This window comes from Hyperolius riggenbachi, chromosome 3 (assembly GCF_040937935.1).
Source record: "Hyperolius riggenbachi isolate aHypRig1 chromosome 3, aHypRig1.pri, whole genome shotgun sequence".
Lineage (NCBI taxonomy): Eukaryota > Metazoa > Chordata > Amphibia > Anura > Hyperoliidae > Hyperolius > Hyperolius riggenbachi.
In genome coordinates this window covers 292,699,010-292,718,596 of record NC_090648.1, presented here as the reverse complement: position 1 = coordinate 292,718,596, position 19,587 = coordinate 292,699,010, and the positions used below count along the sequence as shown (strand labels likewise).

Below are 19,587 nucleotides of genomic sequence, written 5' to 3'. Positions count from 1 at the left end.
TACTTTCAGATTGGAAGAGCTAGAGTGAGGAGAAAACCCTTCAGTTTGCATCATGTAAATCTTTTTTTTTTTCAAGAAAAATCTTTAAGTAAAAGAATCGTAGTAATAATACAAACTGAATAAAAGTTATAGAAACATCATAAAGAAATTTCCACACACAATAGCAAACATATTACTTGCAATAAAGCTTTGTCTTGCACTCGTAATGCTTTATAAATCCACTTGATAAAGGCTCTATGAATCTTTACCATAAGAATAATTTTGACAGTAACTTAAGAAACAGATAAAGAAAGCTTCCCAGTGAAAGCATGTGTGTAGTAGTTATAACACCAACAATTAAAGTTGAGAACAATATTTGTAAGAGTTCTCCGAAGGGCAACCGAGAATGTTCAAACTAAAGCTTATGATACACTGAAGCCTATGTTCTTGAGATTGGTCGACTAACTAGCTAAGAATTGTGAGTTTGAGTGGTGCACAATTTAGCTCGTCAAGGACTGCAGGTGCACCCCTTTTCTCCTTATAACTACATATCGATCAAGTTTTCGTTACATATGTGTTATCAGCTCCTAGAATTATCAAAGATACCCAAGAGTACCCAAGAATAATTATCCACAAGTTTTGAGACCACCCACACTATCCATCAATGCCCAAGTCTGTCTAAGAGAGTGTTTGTAAGGTTGTGTACTCTTTCGTGCTCTTGAAGTCTACCCACTGCGCCCAGGTGATGGTAAACTTATGAATCCTGTCCAGTTTGACTGCTCTGAGCTCCTCCATACTGTAAATGAAATCGACTTTCGCCAGCAATTCTTTCATGGAGGGTATTTTATCAGACTTCCACCACCTGGGAACAAGGGTTTTTGCAGCGTTGAGAAGGTGGATTAGGAGGGAGTTTTTATAAGTTTTAATAGACATATCATTGTGGTGAAAGAGCATGGCCAATTTATTAAAAGGTACTTGGAAAGAGGAAATTTTCCCTGCCCATTTATGCACCAGTTTCCAAAATCTCACAATTTTAGGGCAGTACCACCATATATGCTCATACGTGGCCTGGGTTGAGTCACAACACCAGCATTTCGTTGGATAATCGGGAATTATTTTGTTTAGTGCAACTGGAGTTTTATACCATCTAGTGAGGATTTTGTAATTGGCTTCTTGGACAGAAGAATTCATTGAGCATTTGTGGGTTAGTATAAAAATATTTTCCCAATCCACCTCTCCAATGCTATCACCCTCTCCTTTTTCCCACTTATTAGTGAACGGCAAGGGCGTTTCTTGGTTTAAGTTTTCCAAGGCCTTGTAAATCAAAGATACTGTGTGGGGCACCTCCTTGCCAATATAGCATATCTCTTCAAAACCTGACAGTGACCTACAAAATTGATGTTTGTTAGAACTGTTGCTGATATAGGAGTACGTCTTGGGTTGACGTGTCTTGGGTTGGGGGGTGATCAGAAACACCTATATACCAAGGAATACTATATGAAGGTTGGTATTATACGGTCTGGTAGTTAAGTATGGGTTTGACTACTATAAGTGTAGCATGATGGGGAGACAAGTGCCATCATGCTTAACGTAATGAAGTAGCTTAATGTCTATTAAATATGCAATTTAGGTGAAAACACAGCAAATCAGGAGGTTGAAGGAAGGGATGCAGAGAATAACTAGTATAACCACATAACCTCATACAACATGCTAATTCCCAGGTGGAGGTTTGTGCAGGATAAGGGGGCACTGCAGAGCGATGGAAGGGGGGGGTCTTTACTAAGAAGCTATATCCTCCCCCCCCCCCTCTCCAAAGTGATCAGATTGAGAGGTTGCATGAATTATGACATAATGCTGATCGTGTAATTTCCACTAAACCCAACATTTAACTGCATCAATCCTTATAACTCTATATAAAACAACATCATTAACAACAATAAAAACTGCAGGAACTCTTAATGCACGTCCAACACAAGATCGTGTGGAATGTCCACCTGTAGAAGAAGTACAGTTCGAGAATTACATTATAATATATTGCTCTTTGGCTTTCCCGTAACATAACATTGACACAAACTGGGAATGGCGTGTTCCGTGTAAAGTGAACGGGCTCTATATAACTAGCGGGTCTATTCGATCTAATCTCTATGTCTATAATGGATCTTAAGACAACAGGTATATATGTACCAGAGGGCATTCTCATAGTCTGTGTCTTCACTGAGACTGTTATCAAAGTGCAAGGTATATGAAAGTGTCAGTAAGGGTGGCATCAGTTGTGCAAAAGCCTCAAAAGTTCAAACAATTAAGAAAAAAAGAAGAAGAAAACAAATACAACAAGATCGAATAAGCTGGAAGGATTATGTGACTGATCATAGGGTTTAAACAGTGTGCAACAACATGAGAACAACAGTACTTAGCTCTCTTCCTGGGATGTGTTTGCTGGTGAATCATCCGATGTACGAGGGCTTCTCTGTTTGTCCTTTCTGTAGGGATTTCCCAGGTTTGCTCAACCCCTTCTTTGCCTGATTGTAGCACTGTTCTGACTAGGGTCTCCAGCTGGTGGCCATGGCGATGAGATACCAAACTCGAGCTTCTATTCTTTCAGATCATGAACTTTAATTTGAAGTGCGTCACAGAAAGACTCCAACTCCTCTGGTGTTTGCAGCGTGTGCCAACGATCTTAAAATGAAGCACTTAGACCAAAGGGAAACCGTCATTTGTATATAATCCCCTTGTCTCTTAGTAGTTTTAGCAGGGGTTTAAGGGCCCATCTTTGTCTAAAAGTAATGGGCGACAAGTCCTGAAATATGGTCACTTCAGCCTCATTAAAGAAAATCTTCTTTTGAGATCTTGCAGCCTTAACGATTTCTTCCTTCAGGGGAAAGGAGGCCAGGCAGCAAATAACGTCTCTTGGACGGTCTGCCTCACTACCTCTTTGCTTCAAGGCTTTATGCAGTCACACCAATTCTATGGCGGAGTCTGCCTCCCTCTCGAGTAAATTGTTAACAAGTGATTGCAAAGCCTCTGTGAGTTGCGCTGGCTGGATTGATTCGGGGAGGCCTTTTATTCTAAGATTGTTCCTTCTGCCCCGATTATCTAAATCTTCCATGATGCGGAAAGCTTGCTGTAGCTGATAGTCCTGCTTGGAAGACTGTTTCTTCAGCCGTTTAATGTCTCCAGCTTGGGCCTTGGTAGCGCTGGAAATAGCCTCCACCTTAGCAGTTAGTGTTTGAATGTCGCCACGTACCGAATAAACTGCCGCTTGGAATGCAGATTTTTAGCTCTCCCGCAACAGCAGTTAAGTACCCGAGAGTCAATACCTTAACAGGTGGTTGAGATCCTCCGGTATCATTTCACCAGCCGCCATTGCATCTCTGGGCGTGCTTTCTGGATCCGGTGCCATCTTGCTTCTTGTATTTACTCCAGTAGCGGCTTTCTGCGGCTTGAAGATTTCGGAGATACCTCTCTGTGTCTGTCTTGGTGAGGTATCTTTCTGTCCTCAAGCCTGCTTCCCCTGCTTTTCTTTTTCCTTTACCATCACCAAAAGACAGTCTCTGCTGCTAAATTGCAATGAAAGGCGCTCGTCTCCCCGGAGCTCTCCTTCTAGGCAGCCATCCTTCTCGGCTTCCAGTCACGCCCCCATGTAAATCTTGAAACTTAGAATTGAGTAGCTTTCTGCTCCTTTAAACCAGAAGCATTTATCTCATTTCTGCCCAGGAACATGTAACCTTATTACACTAATTTTCAATTCCCATTCCTCCTCTACCTTAAATTACACACTCTCAACCTGTGTAAGTGATGTGTAAGATTCAGGGCGATGGAGAGGTGACTTCCTGCTTATTTCACCCCTCTGCTTGGAAGGCTTTAATCCAAGATGTCTCTGTGAAGTAAATGGCATAATACTAACACATAGCAATACTGCATGTCACTAAAGTGCCAAAGTCACTTAAGCCGAATGCCAAAAGTATGCAATATAGATAGCAAATGGCAATGTTTTAGCCGTCTGCTCGTGTTGTATCCTCCAAAGCTGTAAATGAAATGCTACAAAAAATATTCAATTTGTAAATAAATAATATGCTGGGAGTAGAAATCTGCACATTGACCTAATTAAGAGTCCCTATTACATAAGCTCCCCAGATCTGTGTGACTTGTTTTATTCAGCTAGACAGCACTCATCCAGTGTAACAGACACTAGCACTTTGGGGGCTTGAAAGCTTAGAAGCAATAATTTATGCCAAGTCTGTTTGGAATTTTGCCAATAAATTTTTTTTTAATGATTTTAAGCTCCTTACTGCTCAACAGGAATCCTCAACTATGAGTGTATATGGTGTTTGCAAAGTAAGGTGAAACCGAAAGTACTTAATATATAATTATTTATAAGTAACAGACAGATGCATCAAAGATCCTCTTTAATTGTACTGTGATTATTTGCATTGAATTCTAATTTTATTTAGCTACAAATGCATGATACATGGATACAAGACTTAGATTTAGGCTTGGTTCACAGTAGGCCGTTGCGTTGTGATGCAATGTTTAAGTTGCAATGCAACATTATTATGCAAGGCAACAAAAAGTGGTACCGCACATTGACGCTGCGTTACCGTCGCATTAAATAGGTACAGTGAAGCATACGGGCAAAGAAAAGTATGCTTTCCTGTACCTGGTAACGTGTGCATTAAGAGGTAATGCACTGCAGCAGTCCGTTAACATAATGCAATATATTACAATGCGACACTGACACCGCACTGTGAACGTTGCATAGACTTCTTATTGCAGTGTGGTAAGCTAAGTTATAAGACTTTATAATGCAGCACCGCAACGTCCTACTTTGAACCTAGTCTGAGAGCCTAGAATTATGACCTAATCACAATCACAAATGTAGAAAATTGTCCAGCCTCTCCACAGTATGGATATGTTCAATTACAAAAACCAGTGCTATACCTTAACCACTTGAGGACCCTTTTTTTACATTCAGACCACTGCAGCTTTCACGGTTTATTGCTCGGTCATACAACCTACCACCTAAATTAATTTTACCTCCTTTTCTTGTCACTAATACAGCTTTCTTTTGGTTCTATTTGATTGCTGCTGCGAGTTTTAGTTTTTATTATATTCATCAAAAAAGACTTTTTTAACTTTCTGTGCTGACATTTTTCAATTAAAGTAAAATTTCCTATACATTTGAGCGTGAAAGTTATTCTGCTACATGTCTTTGATAAAAAAAAAACATTCAGTGTATATTTATTGGATTGGGTAAAAGTTATAGCGTTTACAAACTATGGTGCCAAAAGTGAATTTTCCCATTTTGAAGCATCTCTGACTTTTCATGAGGTGCTAAAATTCCAGGATAGTATAAATACCCCCCAAATGACCCCATTTTGGAAAGAAGACATCCCAAAGTATTCAGTGAGAGGCATGGTGAGTTCATAGAAGATTTTATTTTTTGTCACAAGTTAGCGGAAAATGACACTTTGTGACAAAAAAAAAAAGTTTCTATTTCTTCTAACTTGCGACAAAAAAAAAATGAAATCTGCCATGGACTCACTATGCTCCTCTCTGAATACCTTGAAGTGTCTACTTTCCAAAATTGGGTCATTTGTGAAGTGTGTTCACTGTCCTGGCATTTTGGGGGGTGCCTAATTGTAAGCACCCCTGTAAAGCCTAAAGATGCTCATTGGACTTTGGGCCCCTTAGCGCAGTTAGGCTGCAAAAAAGTGTCACACGTGGTATTGCCGTACTCAGGAGAAGTAGTATAATGTGTTTTGTGGTGTATTTTTACACATACAGATGCTGGGTGGGAGAAATCTCTCTGTAAATGGCAATTTTTTGATTTTTTTTACACACAATTGTCCATTTACAGAGAGATTTCTCCCACCCAGCATGGGTATGTATAAAAATACACCCCAAAACACATTATACTACTTCTTCTGAGTACGACGATACCACATGTGACACTTTTTTGCAACCTAGGTGCGCTAAGGGGCCTAACGTCCTATTCACAGGTCATTTTGAGGCATTTAGATTCTAGACTACTCCTCACGGTTTAGGGCCCCTAAAATGCCAGGGCCGTATAGGAACCCCACAAGTGACCCCATTTTAGAAAGAAGACACCCCAAGGTATTCTGTTAGAAGTATGGTGAGTTCATAGAAGATTTTTTTTTTGTCACAAGTTAGCGGAAAATAACACTTTGTGAAAAAAAAACAATACAAATCAATTTCCGCTAACTTTTGACAAAAAATAAAATCTTCTATGAACTTGTCATACACCTATCAGAATACCTTGGGGTGTCTTTTTTCTAAAATGGGGTCACTTGTGGGGTTCCTATACTGCCCTGGCATTTTACGGGCCCAAAACCGTGAGTAGTCTGGAAACCAAATTTCTCAAAATGACTGTTCAGGGGTATCAGCATCTGCAAATTTTGATGACAGGTGGTCTATGAGGGGGCAAATTTTGTGGAACCGGTCATAAGCAGGGTGGCCTCTTAGATGACAGGTTGTATTGGGCCTGATCTGATGGATAGGAGTGCTAGAGGGGTGACAGGAGGTGATTGATGGGTGTCTCGGGGGGTGGTTAGAGGGCAAAATAGATGCAATCAATGCACTGGGGAGGTGATCGGAAGGAGGTCTGAGGGGGATCTGAGGGTTTGGCCGAGTGATCAAGAGCCCACATGGGGCAAATTAGGGCCTGATCTGATGGGTAGGTGTGCTAGGGGGTGACAGGTGGTGACAGGAGGTGATTGATGGGTGTCTCAAGGTGTGATTAGAGGGTGGAAATAGATGCAAGCAATGCACTGGCGAGGTGATCAGGGCTGGGGTCTGAGGGCGTTCTAAGGGTGGTGTGGGCGGGTGATTGGGTGCCCTAGGGGCAGATAGGGGTCTAATCTGATGGGTATCAGTGACGGGGGCTGATTGATGGGTGATCAGGGGGCAATTAGATGGCAGAACAGATGTAAACAATGCACTTTGGAGGTGATCTGAGGGTAGGTCTGGGGCAATCTGATGGTGTGGGAGGGCGATCAGATGCCCGTAAGAGGCAGGTTAGGGTCTGATCTGATAAGTGTCAGTGACAGGCGGTGACTGACGGGTGACTGACGGGTGACTGACAGGTGATTACAGGGGAGAATAGATGTATACAGTACACAGGGGGGGGAGGGGGGGGGAGGTATGGGGGGGTCTGAGGTCATTCTGAGGGTGTGGGTGGGTGATTGGGTGCCCTAGGGGCAGATGGGGGTCTAATCTGATGGGTAGCAGTGACAGGGGGTGATTGATGGGTGATTGACGGGTAATTAGTGGGTGTTTAGGGTAGAGAACAGATGTAAACACTGCACTTGGGAGGTGATCTGATGTCGGATCTGCAGGCGATCTGATGGTGTGGGTGGGTGATCAGATTGCCCGCAAGGGGCAGGTTAGGGGTTGATTGATGGGTGGCAGTGACAGGGGGTGATTGATGGGTGGCAGTGACAGGGAGTGATTGATAGGTGATTGACAGGTGATTGACAGATGATCAGTGGGTTATTACAGGGAAGAACAGATGTAAATAATGCACTGGTGAATTGATAAGGGGGGGTCTGAGGGCAATCTGAGCGTTCGGGTGGGTGATTGGGTGCCCGCAAGGGGCAGATTAGGGTCTAATCTGATGGGTAACAGTGACAGGTGGTGATAGGGGGTGATTGATGGGTAATTAGTGGGTGTTTAGAGGAGAGAACCGATGTAAACACTGCACTTGGGAGGTGATCTGATGTCGGATCTGCGGGCGATCTATTGGTGTGGGTGGGTGGTCAGATTGCCCGCAAGGGGCAGGTTAGGGGCTAATTGATGGGTGGCAGTGACAGGGGGTGATTGATGGGTGATTGACAGGTGATTGACAGGTGATTGACAGGTGATCAGTGGGTTATTACAGGGGGGATAGAGGCATACAGTACACAGGGGGGGGGGGGTCGGGGGGGTTGGGGAGAATCTGAGGGGTAGGGGGGTGATCAGGAGGGAGCAGGGAGCAGTTTAAGGTTAAAAAAAATAATAGCGTTGACAGATAGTGACAGGGAGTGATTGATGGGTGATTAGGGGGGTGACTGGGTGCTAACAGTGGTCTGGGGGGTGGGCAGAGGGGGTCTGAGGGGTGCTGTGGGCGATCAGGGGGCAGGGGGGGGGGGATCAGTGTGCTTGGGTGCAGACTAGGGTGGCTGCAGCCTGCCCTGGTGGTCCCTCGGACACTGGGACCACCAGGGCAGGAGGCAGCCTGTATAATAGGCTTTGTATACATTACAAAGCCTATTATACATATTGCGTGCGGCAATCCGGGTGCTTGTAACCCGCCGGCGCTTCCAACCGGCCGGCGGGTTACAGCGTGAGGGGGGCGGAGCCAGTCGCCGGCGGCTGATCGCGTCACGAATGACGCGATCGCCGCAAAAGCACGCCTCCCGCAGCCACCACCGATGGGCGTATTGCGGTCGTTTGGGCCCAGCCCTTGCCGCCGCCCATCGGCTTAAGGCGGTCGGCAAGTGGTTAAATACCACACAAGAGTCTACTGTTTTGCACTTTCTTATCCACCTTGTATTAAACCTGCCCATAACAGAGGCTGTTTGCTGTTTGATAGATATGGGAAGAATGGCAACTGGACCTCTTGGCCTTGTACAAACAGTCCCCTACTTACAAACAACTTGAGTTACAACATTTCAGAGATACAAAAAGTTGTCTTCATGTACAAAAAAATGCAATATTGTTTTTTATAACACATTTTTGTTGGGAAATGTTACAGTACTGTATGAACTGTTATAAATAGTTTGAAACACTTTAAAAGCAAAAAAAAAAGTTTATAATATATCTGAACTTTGGTGATTAAATGAAAATGATAAATAAAGAATATTTAAAAAAAATAATATAATATATGTCCAAATCCAAAAGCAAAATCAGTTATTTATGTTTCACCATACTTAGCACAGGACTCAACTTACAACTTCTTACAATTTCCTGGGACGGAACCTGTTTGTAAGTATGGGACTGTCTGTATACCTCTGAGGACTTGCTGCAAAATGCATCAGCTGTACTGGTATCCCCGACAAACTATACAGCGCTATCTGCACAGATCTATATAGGTGTTTCTGAACATTATTATTAACATGCACCCTCTTGAATTAATATGCAGGAGAACAGAGGCGCCAAAAGGATAAAAGGAAGCTAAATGAGCTTAAAAACCAAATTCTTGGTAAATAGAGAAGGTAGTGATGGACTTACCACCTCCAAGTAGACACACAACGACTGTAGTAAAGATGGTCAATATATTTTATTTATGAACTCCAAATATGCAACACATTTCGCAGGTTTGATCCCGCTTTATCGGGCAATAACAACGGAGAAATAGCATATGTGGTCAGTAGAAGAGCCAGGTGCCTGGCTCTTCTACTGACCACATATGCTATTGCTCCGTTATTTCCTGATAAAGCGAGATCAAACCTGTGAAACGCGTTGCATATTTGAAGTTCATAAATAAAATATATTGACTGTCTTTACGACAGTCGTTGTGTGTCTACTTGGAGGAGGTAAGTCCACCACTACCTCCTCTATTTATCAAGAATTTGGTTTTTAAGCTCATTTAGCTTTCTTTTATCCTGTTGCCACATCTGCTCTCCTGCAGAATATTGAGTCCACCCTGGGTGGAGGGTTGAACCCCTTTTTTCTCATCTACAGAGAGCGACTTCTTATTCCTGAGTGGGGTAATGGAAAATCTCCCCACCTGCCTTTACAGTGGTTGCCTAATGGTAACCCTGATTTGTGAGTATTAATATTTACTCCATCTAGTAACCATTTACCAGTACATATTACACTATTGGGGCTCTTGGTGTTCCTTGTTTTTACCTCTTGAATTAATGATTGTATTGGCCAAATATTCCCTACTATTGTTATCTCAAGTATCCCGTGTTGCATATACATTTGTTAGAATTACTCCATAATGGTATACCAATGCTTTTCATACGTTACTTGATGCTTTTAAATAATTATAAATACCTGATCTGGTTTGGTTATATAGAACTAGTGACCTTGGCCCATTTAAAAATAGGCTAGGTCCGTTACCGCCGCCACCTGCCAGCGCGCGTGCGCACGCTCCCGCCCACTCACCGTGCGCACACACGTCCGCCGGCCGGCCGCCCCCTCGCTGTCCTGCTCCCTGTTCAAAGGGTGTCCCTGCAACACATGCGCAGTAGCGCAAACGCAGGGACACACACACGGACACGGGATGCAGACACATGGGTTTTATAATAGAGGATTTATTTTTTATATAGTTGACACTTAAATGGATTGACTCAGAAATTTTTAAATACTCCTAGAGCCAAATAAAGTACCCCTGGGACATGTATAACATGTATTGAGGACCTACACTCCATACTAATTCTTTGACTGCAAGAAAAAAATGATAGACAGTTTTATACCAACTGCACACTATTTACTTAGATCCTGTGCTGTGCTTTTCAGTTAAACACTTGGATCCTGATGAACTCAGAGGATCAGGATTCAATTGAATTGGCCAGATATCGATGAAAAAAATTGTTATGTGTATGGCCACCTTTACTTCCCCAGAATCTATTAAAGAATCTTGAAGCCTGAATGGAAGAACAATGGCAGGAACCAGTTAGCAATGGGTGTGCAATGGGAGGTTTTTAGAGAGAAACAACAGTTCCACAAACCAATCAACCCCTTCCCCCAACTCCAGGATCATCTATTGACTTAAGTTACATACTTAATTTACCCCAGGTCACTAAAACTGATCAACAGATGAGATGGGGGCCTTAAAATTGTTGCTGGTGAGATGAGGTTTAATCCTGAAGTCATAAGACAGAGGTGTCCAGGGCTCAATATGATCATTACTTCCTAGTAACGGATCACAATATGTGGTGTGTTGGCGGGGACAGGCAGAGTTGTCATTTCCCCATGCCACCCTCCACTTTTTCCACCAAAAGATGGGTACACTGCTGGCTCATGTTTCACACTAATTAGTGGTTGTAAGTGTTGCTGCTACAATGCAGCACACAGTTTGGGGGAGTAAAGGTGGCCACACACCATACATTTTTTTTTTTAATATCTGTTCAATTCAAGAATTGCAATCAATTTTTCTGACTGATTGTAACATTTCAAAAATATGACCAATGTACCACACAAGTTACATTTTCCCCCAATTATGATAAAAAATGATTGGAAACTCTGAGAAAATTCCTAGGGTGTGTATATGAATAAGCTGACTAACACACACCACACTATCTTTAGAAGAAGTTGAAGAAAAATTTCCAGCATTCTGGCTAGATAAAAATTGAAAAAAATAAAATAAACAGGAAATCCAATTTTTAAGTCAAATGAAAAAAAAAAAAAGCTTTCGACTTTTTCAGGAGATCCAATCATATTTAACAAATTGCCATAAAATCCGATCATTTTATTGCATCATGTGTGGCCACCTTAGGAAAGACTGGCACAGTTTAAGAAGATGGAAGTGGACAACAGTGACAATCAGGGAGTAGGGATGGACTTATTAAAACAATCCATCCTGGAACCAGAGCACTGGCCAAGTGATTCTCGGATACCTTTTTGCAAGAATAAATATGCAGTCTTATACCTGGTGCACACCATCTCTATGTCCCAGTGCTGAATTGTATGCTACACACTTAGAGGCTGGATAAAAATGACAAAAAATACCAAATATGTTTGGTCTATTGATGGAATTGAAACATGCAGTCTGAAGAAGGCATTTTTTTAAACAGGATACAGATAGTTTGTTCGGAAACAGTGGAGGGCAACCTACCTGTTGACATGTACAGAAATATAATTGAGTGTTTCCAGTTATTGCCCCTAAAGGCTGTGAACAATATGGGCCCATTTCCACTAAGTGCAAATTTTCAATGCAAATATTTGCATTGAAACTGTAACCAATGCATGTCAATGGATTCATTTCCATTGATTGTGAATTTACCATTGCAGTGCGGTGTAGAAAACAATATGGATTGCATGCCACAGATTCCTGCAGCATGCATCCATTTCCCATACAACGATAGCCACACCCAGATTTCCACGCCAACTTTTGCAGAAACAATGCGGAAATCTGCATCCAAAAAAACTGTTGCAGAATGCAACATGCTAGTGTAAATAGGCCCTATATTGGGTAAAAGGGTTCATGATTTTTGCCTGTGACATTTCAGTTGTGTTATTTTAAATATTCTGTTGAATAAAAGCTCTAGCGTCATAGAGTACACAGTTTAGGTGTTTTCAGTGCGAAAGTGAAGCTGCTTAGTTGCTTGACCCAGCCCATTCCAAATCCAAGTCCACCCAACCCTAGTTGAAATGCTTATATTGATCAATCTCAATATATTTTTCAAAATCTCACAGTTCAATTGTCAGAAAAGCCACAATAAAAAAAATATACACATCCCTGACTTACCCTAAGTTCTTCCTTTGTGTTGAAACTCTCGAGAAGTTGTTGGTAATGTCTGTCAGTCATTTGTCTCAGCAAGGACAATAGAGATGCCACAAACTCACCCTATACAAAAAAATAAAATAAAAACAAAACAAAGATGAATGGGCTATAAGATAATAAAGCAAATGTGAATGGTGTAATGCTTTCAAGAACCTTAACATAAAGACTATAAAAATGTACACACCACACCCCAACATACAGGTAAGTGATCTTCACTTTAATAATATGGATAGGTACAGGTGGCGTAATAGAAAAAAATATAGCCAACCATTTACAGTTTGTAATCTGCAAGTGGGAGTACAGTCCAACATTTACTAACTTCTTCTTTGATGGTAAACCATATGCTATCACCATGTTTGGCAGTGCCCCAATAAAGCAGAACAGGTGTCGTGATCTGTGCTTTCCTCTTGCCCAATACCTCTTCTATCAGCCCCACTGCCCACATACCATTCACCTGGCCTTACACCAGCTCTAGAGATAGTCAGTGACATGCAAATTTGTGGGCTAAATCAGGAAGCACATGACATTACAGAGGACTTACCGTCACATCTTGAAACTGAAGCCGCATTGCAGAGCCAGACTGCTGAGGTCGACTTGTAATCTCTAAAATAGTCCTCAATAAAATGTCCAGCAGACTGTTTACTATAACATCAACTTCCTTCATTGCAGATTTCTCCTAAAATATGTAAATATACACTAATTAATTTATCTCATAAAAGGAAATAAGTCTGAATTTTACCCAATTGTAAATTTATTTTGAAATGTTGCTTTAACAGAGGCCAGTAAATACCAATACATTGCTATCATTAATATGGTTATTGTTTAGGAACAACATCTCAATCAGAGTGTAAAAATGGTTAAAATGAGTTAAAAATGGCAAGTATGCTCAAAACATTTTTAAAGCCTAGGGCAGAACAAAAACATTTCCTTCAAATTAACCTGTATTTAATGAGAAATGTTTTAATTTAATATTCCTAAAAATATTTTTTTATAGTGACTTGAAAAAGTTCAGTATCTGCAGTATGTTCAGCATCCACGTCAAAATTCCATATTACATAACTAACAATGATCACAGGGGCAGGATGGTTAACCACCCTGGCGTTCTGATTAAATCGCCAGGGTGGCTGCGGGAGGGTTTTTTTTAAATAAAAAAAAAACTATTTCATGCAGCCAACTGAAAGTTGGCTGCATGAAAGCCCACTAGAGGGCGCTCCGGAGGCGATCTTCCGATCGCCTCCGGCGGCAAGAGATAACACGGAAGGCCGCAATGAGCGGCCCTCCGTGTTTCGCTTCCCTCGTCGCCATGGCGACGAGCGGAGTGACGTCATGGACGTCAGCCGACGTCTTGACGTCAGCCGCCTCCGATCCAGCCCTTAGCGCTGGCCGGAACTGTTTGTTCCGGCTACGCTGGGCTCGGGCGGCTGGGGGGACCCTCTTTCGCCGCTGCACGCGGCGGATCGCCGCGCTGCAGCGGCGATCAGGCAGCACACGCGGCTGGCAAAGTGCCGGCTGCGTGTACTGCTTTTTATTTGGTGCAAATCGGCCCAGCAGGGCCTGAGCGGCAGCCTCTGGCGGTGTTGGACGAGCTGAGCTCGTCCAGACCGCTCAGCAGGTTAAAGAGGAAGTTAACTGAAGAATAATAGTGTGTGCGAGTGTGTATCTAACACTTTAGCCCAGGGGTCTCAAACTCAATTTAGCTGGGGGCCGCAGGAGGCAAAGTCAGGATGAGGCTGGGCGGCATAAGGGATTTCACAAAATACCACCCATCCCCCCCCCCCCCCCCCCCCCCACTGTCCCTTACATTGATTTTTATTTCAAAATCAAATTTACACTGAAACGAACTATTTTGCCTATTTTACCTTATAGTTCGCTTCAGTGCTCCCATTACAAGTAATCTGCTGTGTCCCCGCCGCAAAACGAGGGCTGCAGAGCCCCCAAATCGCCCGGGGGGCAGTCCACTGGCATTTTCTGGAAGGGGCAGAGCTTTCAGCTTCAGCTCTGCCCCTCCTGACGTCAATCGCGGCGCATCGCCGGCGCCGCCTCTCCCCGCCCCTCTCTGTGAAGGAAGAATGAGAGGGGTGGGCAGAGGCGGCGATGCGCCGCGATTGACGTCAGGAGGGGCAGAGCTAAAGCTGAAAGCTCTGCCCCTTCCAGGAAATGCCGGCTGATTGCCCCCCGGGCGATTAGGGGGCTCTGCAGCCCTCGTTTAGAGGCGGGGATGCGGTGGATTACTTGGGAGCACTGAAGCGAACTATAAGGAAGCTTTTGCCGGCGAGGGCCACAAAATATTGTATCGAGGGCCGCAATGGCCCGCGGGCCGTGAGTTTGAGACCCCTGCTTTAGCCTATCGCATTGTTAGGGGGTTTTGTTATTGATAATGGCAGCTGGTGCTGTATTTTTTTTTTCATGTCTGCTAGTAGTAAAGATGATGTGCAGGCTGATTGTGGATCAAACAACATGAACAAATTACATGGTGAATATCAATAATTTCTTCATCTCTCTTCTATTTTTTAACTTCTCACTTTGCAATGTATTGATTTATCCTCCCCCCCCCCTCCTTCTTTTTGGTACAGTTTCTCTTGGAAGGACTCATGAGGAGAGTATTACAATCTATGTTTTACTCACCAGGGGCTTCTTTCAGCCCCTAGCACATATTTCAGTCTCTTGCAGCAGCTCTGGTGCTCCTCGGTGTCCCGATGGCCACCCGCAAAGAGTGGCGACCCGCCAGCAGGTTGGCACTTCTGTGCTTGCGCATCCACTTAATCTGCTGCGTACTGTGCCTGCGCACTACTATGGTGACGTACATGCCAGGTGATGTGGATGCACAGGTACAGAAGTGCCAACCCCGCCGCTAGGTCGCCACTCTTTGCAGGTGGCCATCGGGACACCAAGGAGGATCGGAGCTGCAGTGAAGGACTGAAATGGCGGCTGGAAGAAGCCCCAGGTTAGTAAACAATAGCTTGTAATACTCGCCTCATGAGTCCTTTAAAGGAAGTATGGGACTGGATAGTGAATCAGGGGGATGACTTGTGTTCTACACATTAACTCTTCAACATTAAAATGTTCCAGTCTGCAATATGGTTTGAACATGCACAGTAGTTCTACTGCTTCCATGTCAAAAGCTTAGCAATCAAAATATCAGTAAATTGTACTTAAGTCTAAAAAAATCTGGAAGGTGTGAGGGTGTTGTGTGTATGTGCGAGTGTATGCATGTGCCAGAGCAGAGGGAAGGAGACACTACTTATAGCATGTATATCTCCTTCCAGCTGGCCTCAACTCTATATGTATAAAAATGTAACATGGGACTGTGCCAAACATGAAAAAGCAGCGAAGTGCAGAATGTAATCACAAACTCGAAAGTGAGCATTAATTTGTGATCAGGGATGAGACTCAGTACCACAGAATGTTATTTTAATAACAGTGGGGAGGGATGAAGTAACCACTTTGCAGCTGTACACCATGCACCTGCACTGTACTACTTCTATGTATAGCTTACTGTAGAAATGGTTCAGTCTACTCTGGATTACTGTTCAGCATGCTATATGTTGGTGCATAAAATAAATGTCATGCAATTACTTACTGAGCTGTTTTTCTTGCTTAGACAAAACATGTTGCTAAGGATACGTGCGCACATTATAAGATCTCTCTGCTCCTGCAGATGCATGTGGAGGTGGTGAAGGACGATGGGGAGGAGTATAAAACGGGACTCTGAAATCACAAACAGTACTTACTATTATTACACCGGTCATTTCTGGCATTTAGATCACAGTTTAGCCTAATGTACCCAATTTACAGTGCACAGCTTAAAATATTCCAAAGGATCAATCACATAAGTAGCAAAACCTTACATACTTAATAAAATGATTCTGAGGCTATCATTTCCTGCTGTTGCTATGAGACAGAACTACCATATCAAAAATAAACTGTATGGCAGAAGAGTCAGAATAAAACTATTTTCTTGTAGTAAAGACTTTGGGGCTGACTCACAAAGCTTTTCTGTTCTGTTTTCCTTAAAGAGAACCTGAACAGAAAATAAAAAGTCAAAATAACCATACACAGGTCATACTTACCTCTGTGTAGTCCAGTGGCTGGATGGTGTAATGGTTAAGGGCTCTGCCTCTGACACATGAGACCTGGGTTCGAATCTCGGCTCTGCCTGTTCAGTAAGCCAGTACCTATTCAGTAAGGAGTTCTTTGGGCGAGACTCCCTAACACTGCTACTGCCTACTGACTGAGTGTGCTCTAGTGGCTGCCTCACAAGCGCTTTGAGTCCGACAGGAGAAAAGCGCTATACAAAAAAAAAAAAAGGAATTATTACTCCTCAATATCGTTCTCCTCTCCTGCGTCCCATTTGTCCACTGTGATCAACGGATTTCTCCCTCCTCCGTTTTAAAAATGGCCATTACCCCCTAACAGCTTCCTGGTCAGGACACTGTTAAACTGTAATATCTCCCACTTGAGCCATAGGGAAACATGGACATTACATTGCATATTCAGTTATAACTGACAGCTACTGAAATATAACTGACAGCAACTGGCATAATTCAGTTCTGACAAAATATTGTCAGAACTGGAAAGGATCACTGTAAGAAGAAAATGGTGAGCTTCTGAGAGGAACTGACGGTGAGGTTACTATGTAATATTCATTTGCAGCTATGTCATGTGTTTATTTTAAATAATTTTACTCTCTTCAGTCCTTTAACCACCTGAGCAGTATGGACGAGCTCAGCTCGTCCATACCGCCACAGGGGATCGCATGGCCCCGGGTGTTTTTTTTTTTTTTTTTTTTTTTTTATAAAAATGGTCTGTGATCATGTAGCTAGCACTTGGCTAGCTACATGTTGCCCCCGATCACCGCCGGCACCCTCTGATCCCCCCGATCCCCGCCCTTATACATACCTCCCCCTAAAACCCACGATGGCGCAGCCTCTCCAATAGCCTCCAGGTGCCGCAATGGGGAGGATCTGGACTGCGCATGACGTCGATGATGTCAGACGTCAAGTCCGATCGTCGCCATAGCGAAGACAGAAGCTGTTCGGGGAAGTTGCGGTTCTCGCGGGATCACAGCTAGGTAAATATAGCTGGCGGCGATCGGGGGGTCAGATCGGTGCCGGGGGACTTGGGGCACATGTGTAGCTAGCCTAGTGCTAGATACACTATATAAAACAAATTTAAAACTAAAATTTCCCTCCCATGGACGCACGGCCGCAAAAGGGTGGTTAAAGGACTTAACTCATGATTTATCTCCCCTTATTTGATTTAACTATTTATCTAATTTTGTGTTTATCTTATGAATCATCTCTCCTTATTTGTTTATGTTATGCTTTAGCTCTCCTTTTGGAAAATGTGTAAAATAAGTAAGCTTTGTGAATTAATCCCTTTGTTCCTTACTGCAAGTGTATCAAATAATCTAGACCCAATAGATGAAAACAAAGCAGAACAGTTCAGTCACCTAAATCAGCATATTGTTATTTTTTGCAAATCAAATGCTATATATTTAATGACACTGATATTTCCAATTTGGGCTCGTGCACACCAGGTCCGGAAACGTATCCGTGGCTCCATTTTTAAAACCTGATCAAAGCTGGAGCCATGGATAGCAATGTTAAAAATAGCAGCCATCTTCACCCAAACAAAAAACGGATCAGACTGCATTTTTGGGGACCCGTTTTCAAAACCTGAACGAAAGGTCCGAATCTGCTGCATTTTCCCACAACGCACATGGATCCTGATACACGCAGGGGTAGTAGAGGGCAGTGCAAAAACGGATCTCCCTTTACATAGGCTATTCTTGCACACAAAACTGAGGGAGATCCACATTGGCTACTGCCTGCTCCTCCCCTTAATGTCACCTCAATCGGTGTTCCCCAGGTAGCCTGAGGGGGTAGCAGCCAGGATGGGTGGTGGGCAGGGGGTAACGAGCGAGAGAGGAAGTTTACCTTTCTTCCGCTGCTCACCGCGTGACTTCTGGCAATGCCGCCCACTAGAGGGCGGCATTGCAGGAAGTCACGGCGAGCAGAGGAAGTAAGGTAAACTTCCCCTCTCGCTTGTTCGCTACACTTTTGCCACAAATAGCTTGAGGGGGGAGTGGGGACGGGGGGTCCCAGGTAAGGGGGGACCCCCCTCCCCGCCGCTGTGCCCGCTACCCCTGTCATGGCTACTACCCCCTCAGGCTACCTGGGGGACACCTATTGGGGTCCTGGCTGCAGCCATCCATTTTTTGGGGGAGGGAAAAAACAAACAAACACGCAAACGGATCAAAAACGTTTGCTGCAGAATGGATTAAGGTTTAAGCAGGAGCAGGGACCGCCAGGGTCACAGACCGCAGGTCCGTTCTGCAAGCGGGCCTAGTGTGGACCTAGCCCTACTCTATTCCACTAAAGCATGTAGTATTAGAAAAGTTACCACAACTCACTTGCTTCTTAAACAAAAAAGTGAAAACTTTTTGACTGTTAAGCTACAGTGGTGTGAAAAACTATTTGCCCTCTTCCTGATTTCTTATTCTTTTGCATGTTTGTCACACTTAAATGTTTCTGCTCATCAAAAACCGTTAACTATTAGTCAAAGATAACATGATTGAACACACAATGCAGTTGTAAATGATGTTTTTTATTATTTAGTGAGAAAAATAACTCAAAACCTATATGGCCCTGTGTGAAAAAGAAATTGCCCCCTGAACCTAATAACTGGTTGGGCCACCCCTAGCAGCAATAACTGCAATGAAGCGTTTGCGATAACTTGCAACAAGTCTTTTACAGCACTCTGGAGGAATTTTGGCCCACTCATCTTTGCAGAATTGTTGTAATTCAGCTTTATTTGAGGGTTTTCTAGCATGAACTGCCTTTTTAAGGTCATGCCACTACATCTCAATAGGATTCAGGTCAGGACTTTGACTAGGCCAGTCCAAAGTCTTCATTTTGTTTTTCTTCAGCCATTCAGAGGTGGATTTGCTGGTGTATTTTGGGTAATTGTCCTGCTGCAGCACCCAAGATCGCTTCAGCTTGAGTTGACAAACAGATGGCCGGACATTCTCCTTCAGGATGTTTTGGTAGACAGTAGAATTCATGGTTCCATCTATCACAGCAAACCTTCCAGGTCCTGAAGCAGCAAAACAACCCCAGACCATCACACTACCACCACCATATTTTACTGTTGGT

The 19,587-nt window shown here is 43.4% G+C and overlaps 1 protein-coding gene across 2 annotated transcripts in view; it reads right to left on the bottom strand.

Annotated features, from left to right (window-relative positions):
- DOCK4 (dedicator of cytokinesis 4) overlaps nucleotides 1–19,587 on the bottom strand; it is a 480,752-nt gene that overhangs the window by 154,836 nt on the left and 306,329 nt on the right. For both annotated transcript variants that reach the window (XM_068276501.1, XM_068276502.1), the window contains exons 24-26: nucleotides 16,011–16,138; nucleotides 12,972–13,106; nucleotides 12,395–12,493 (exon numbers count right to left, since the gene is read on the bottom strand). In XM_068276501.1, coding sequence (XP_068132602.1) covers nucleotides 12,395–12,493; nucleotides 12,972–13,106; nucleotides 16,011–16,138 — 362 coding nt within the window. The remainder of the gene's footprint in view (nucleotides 1–12,394; nucleotides 12,494–12,971; nucleotides 13,107–16,010; nucleotides 16,139–19,587) is intronic.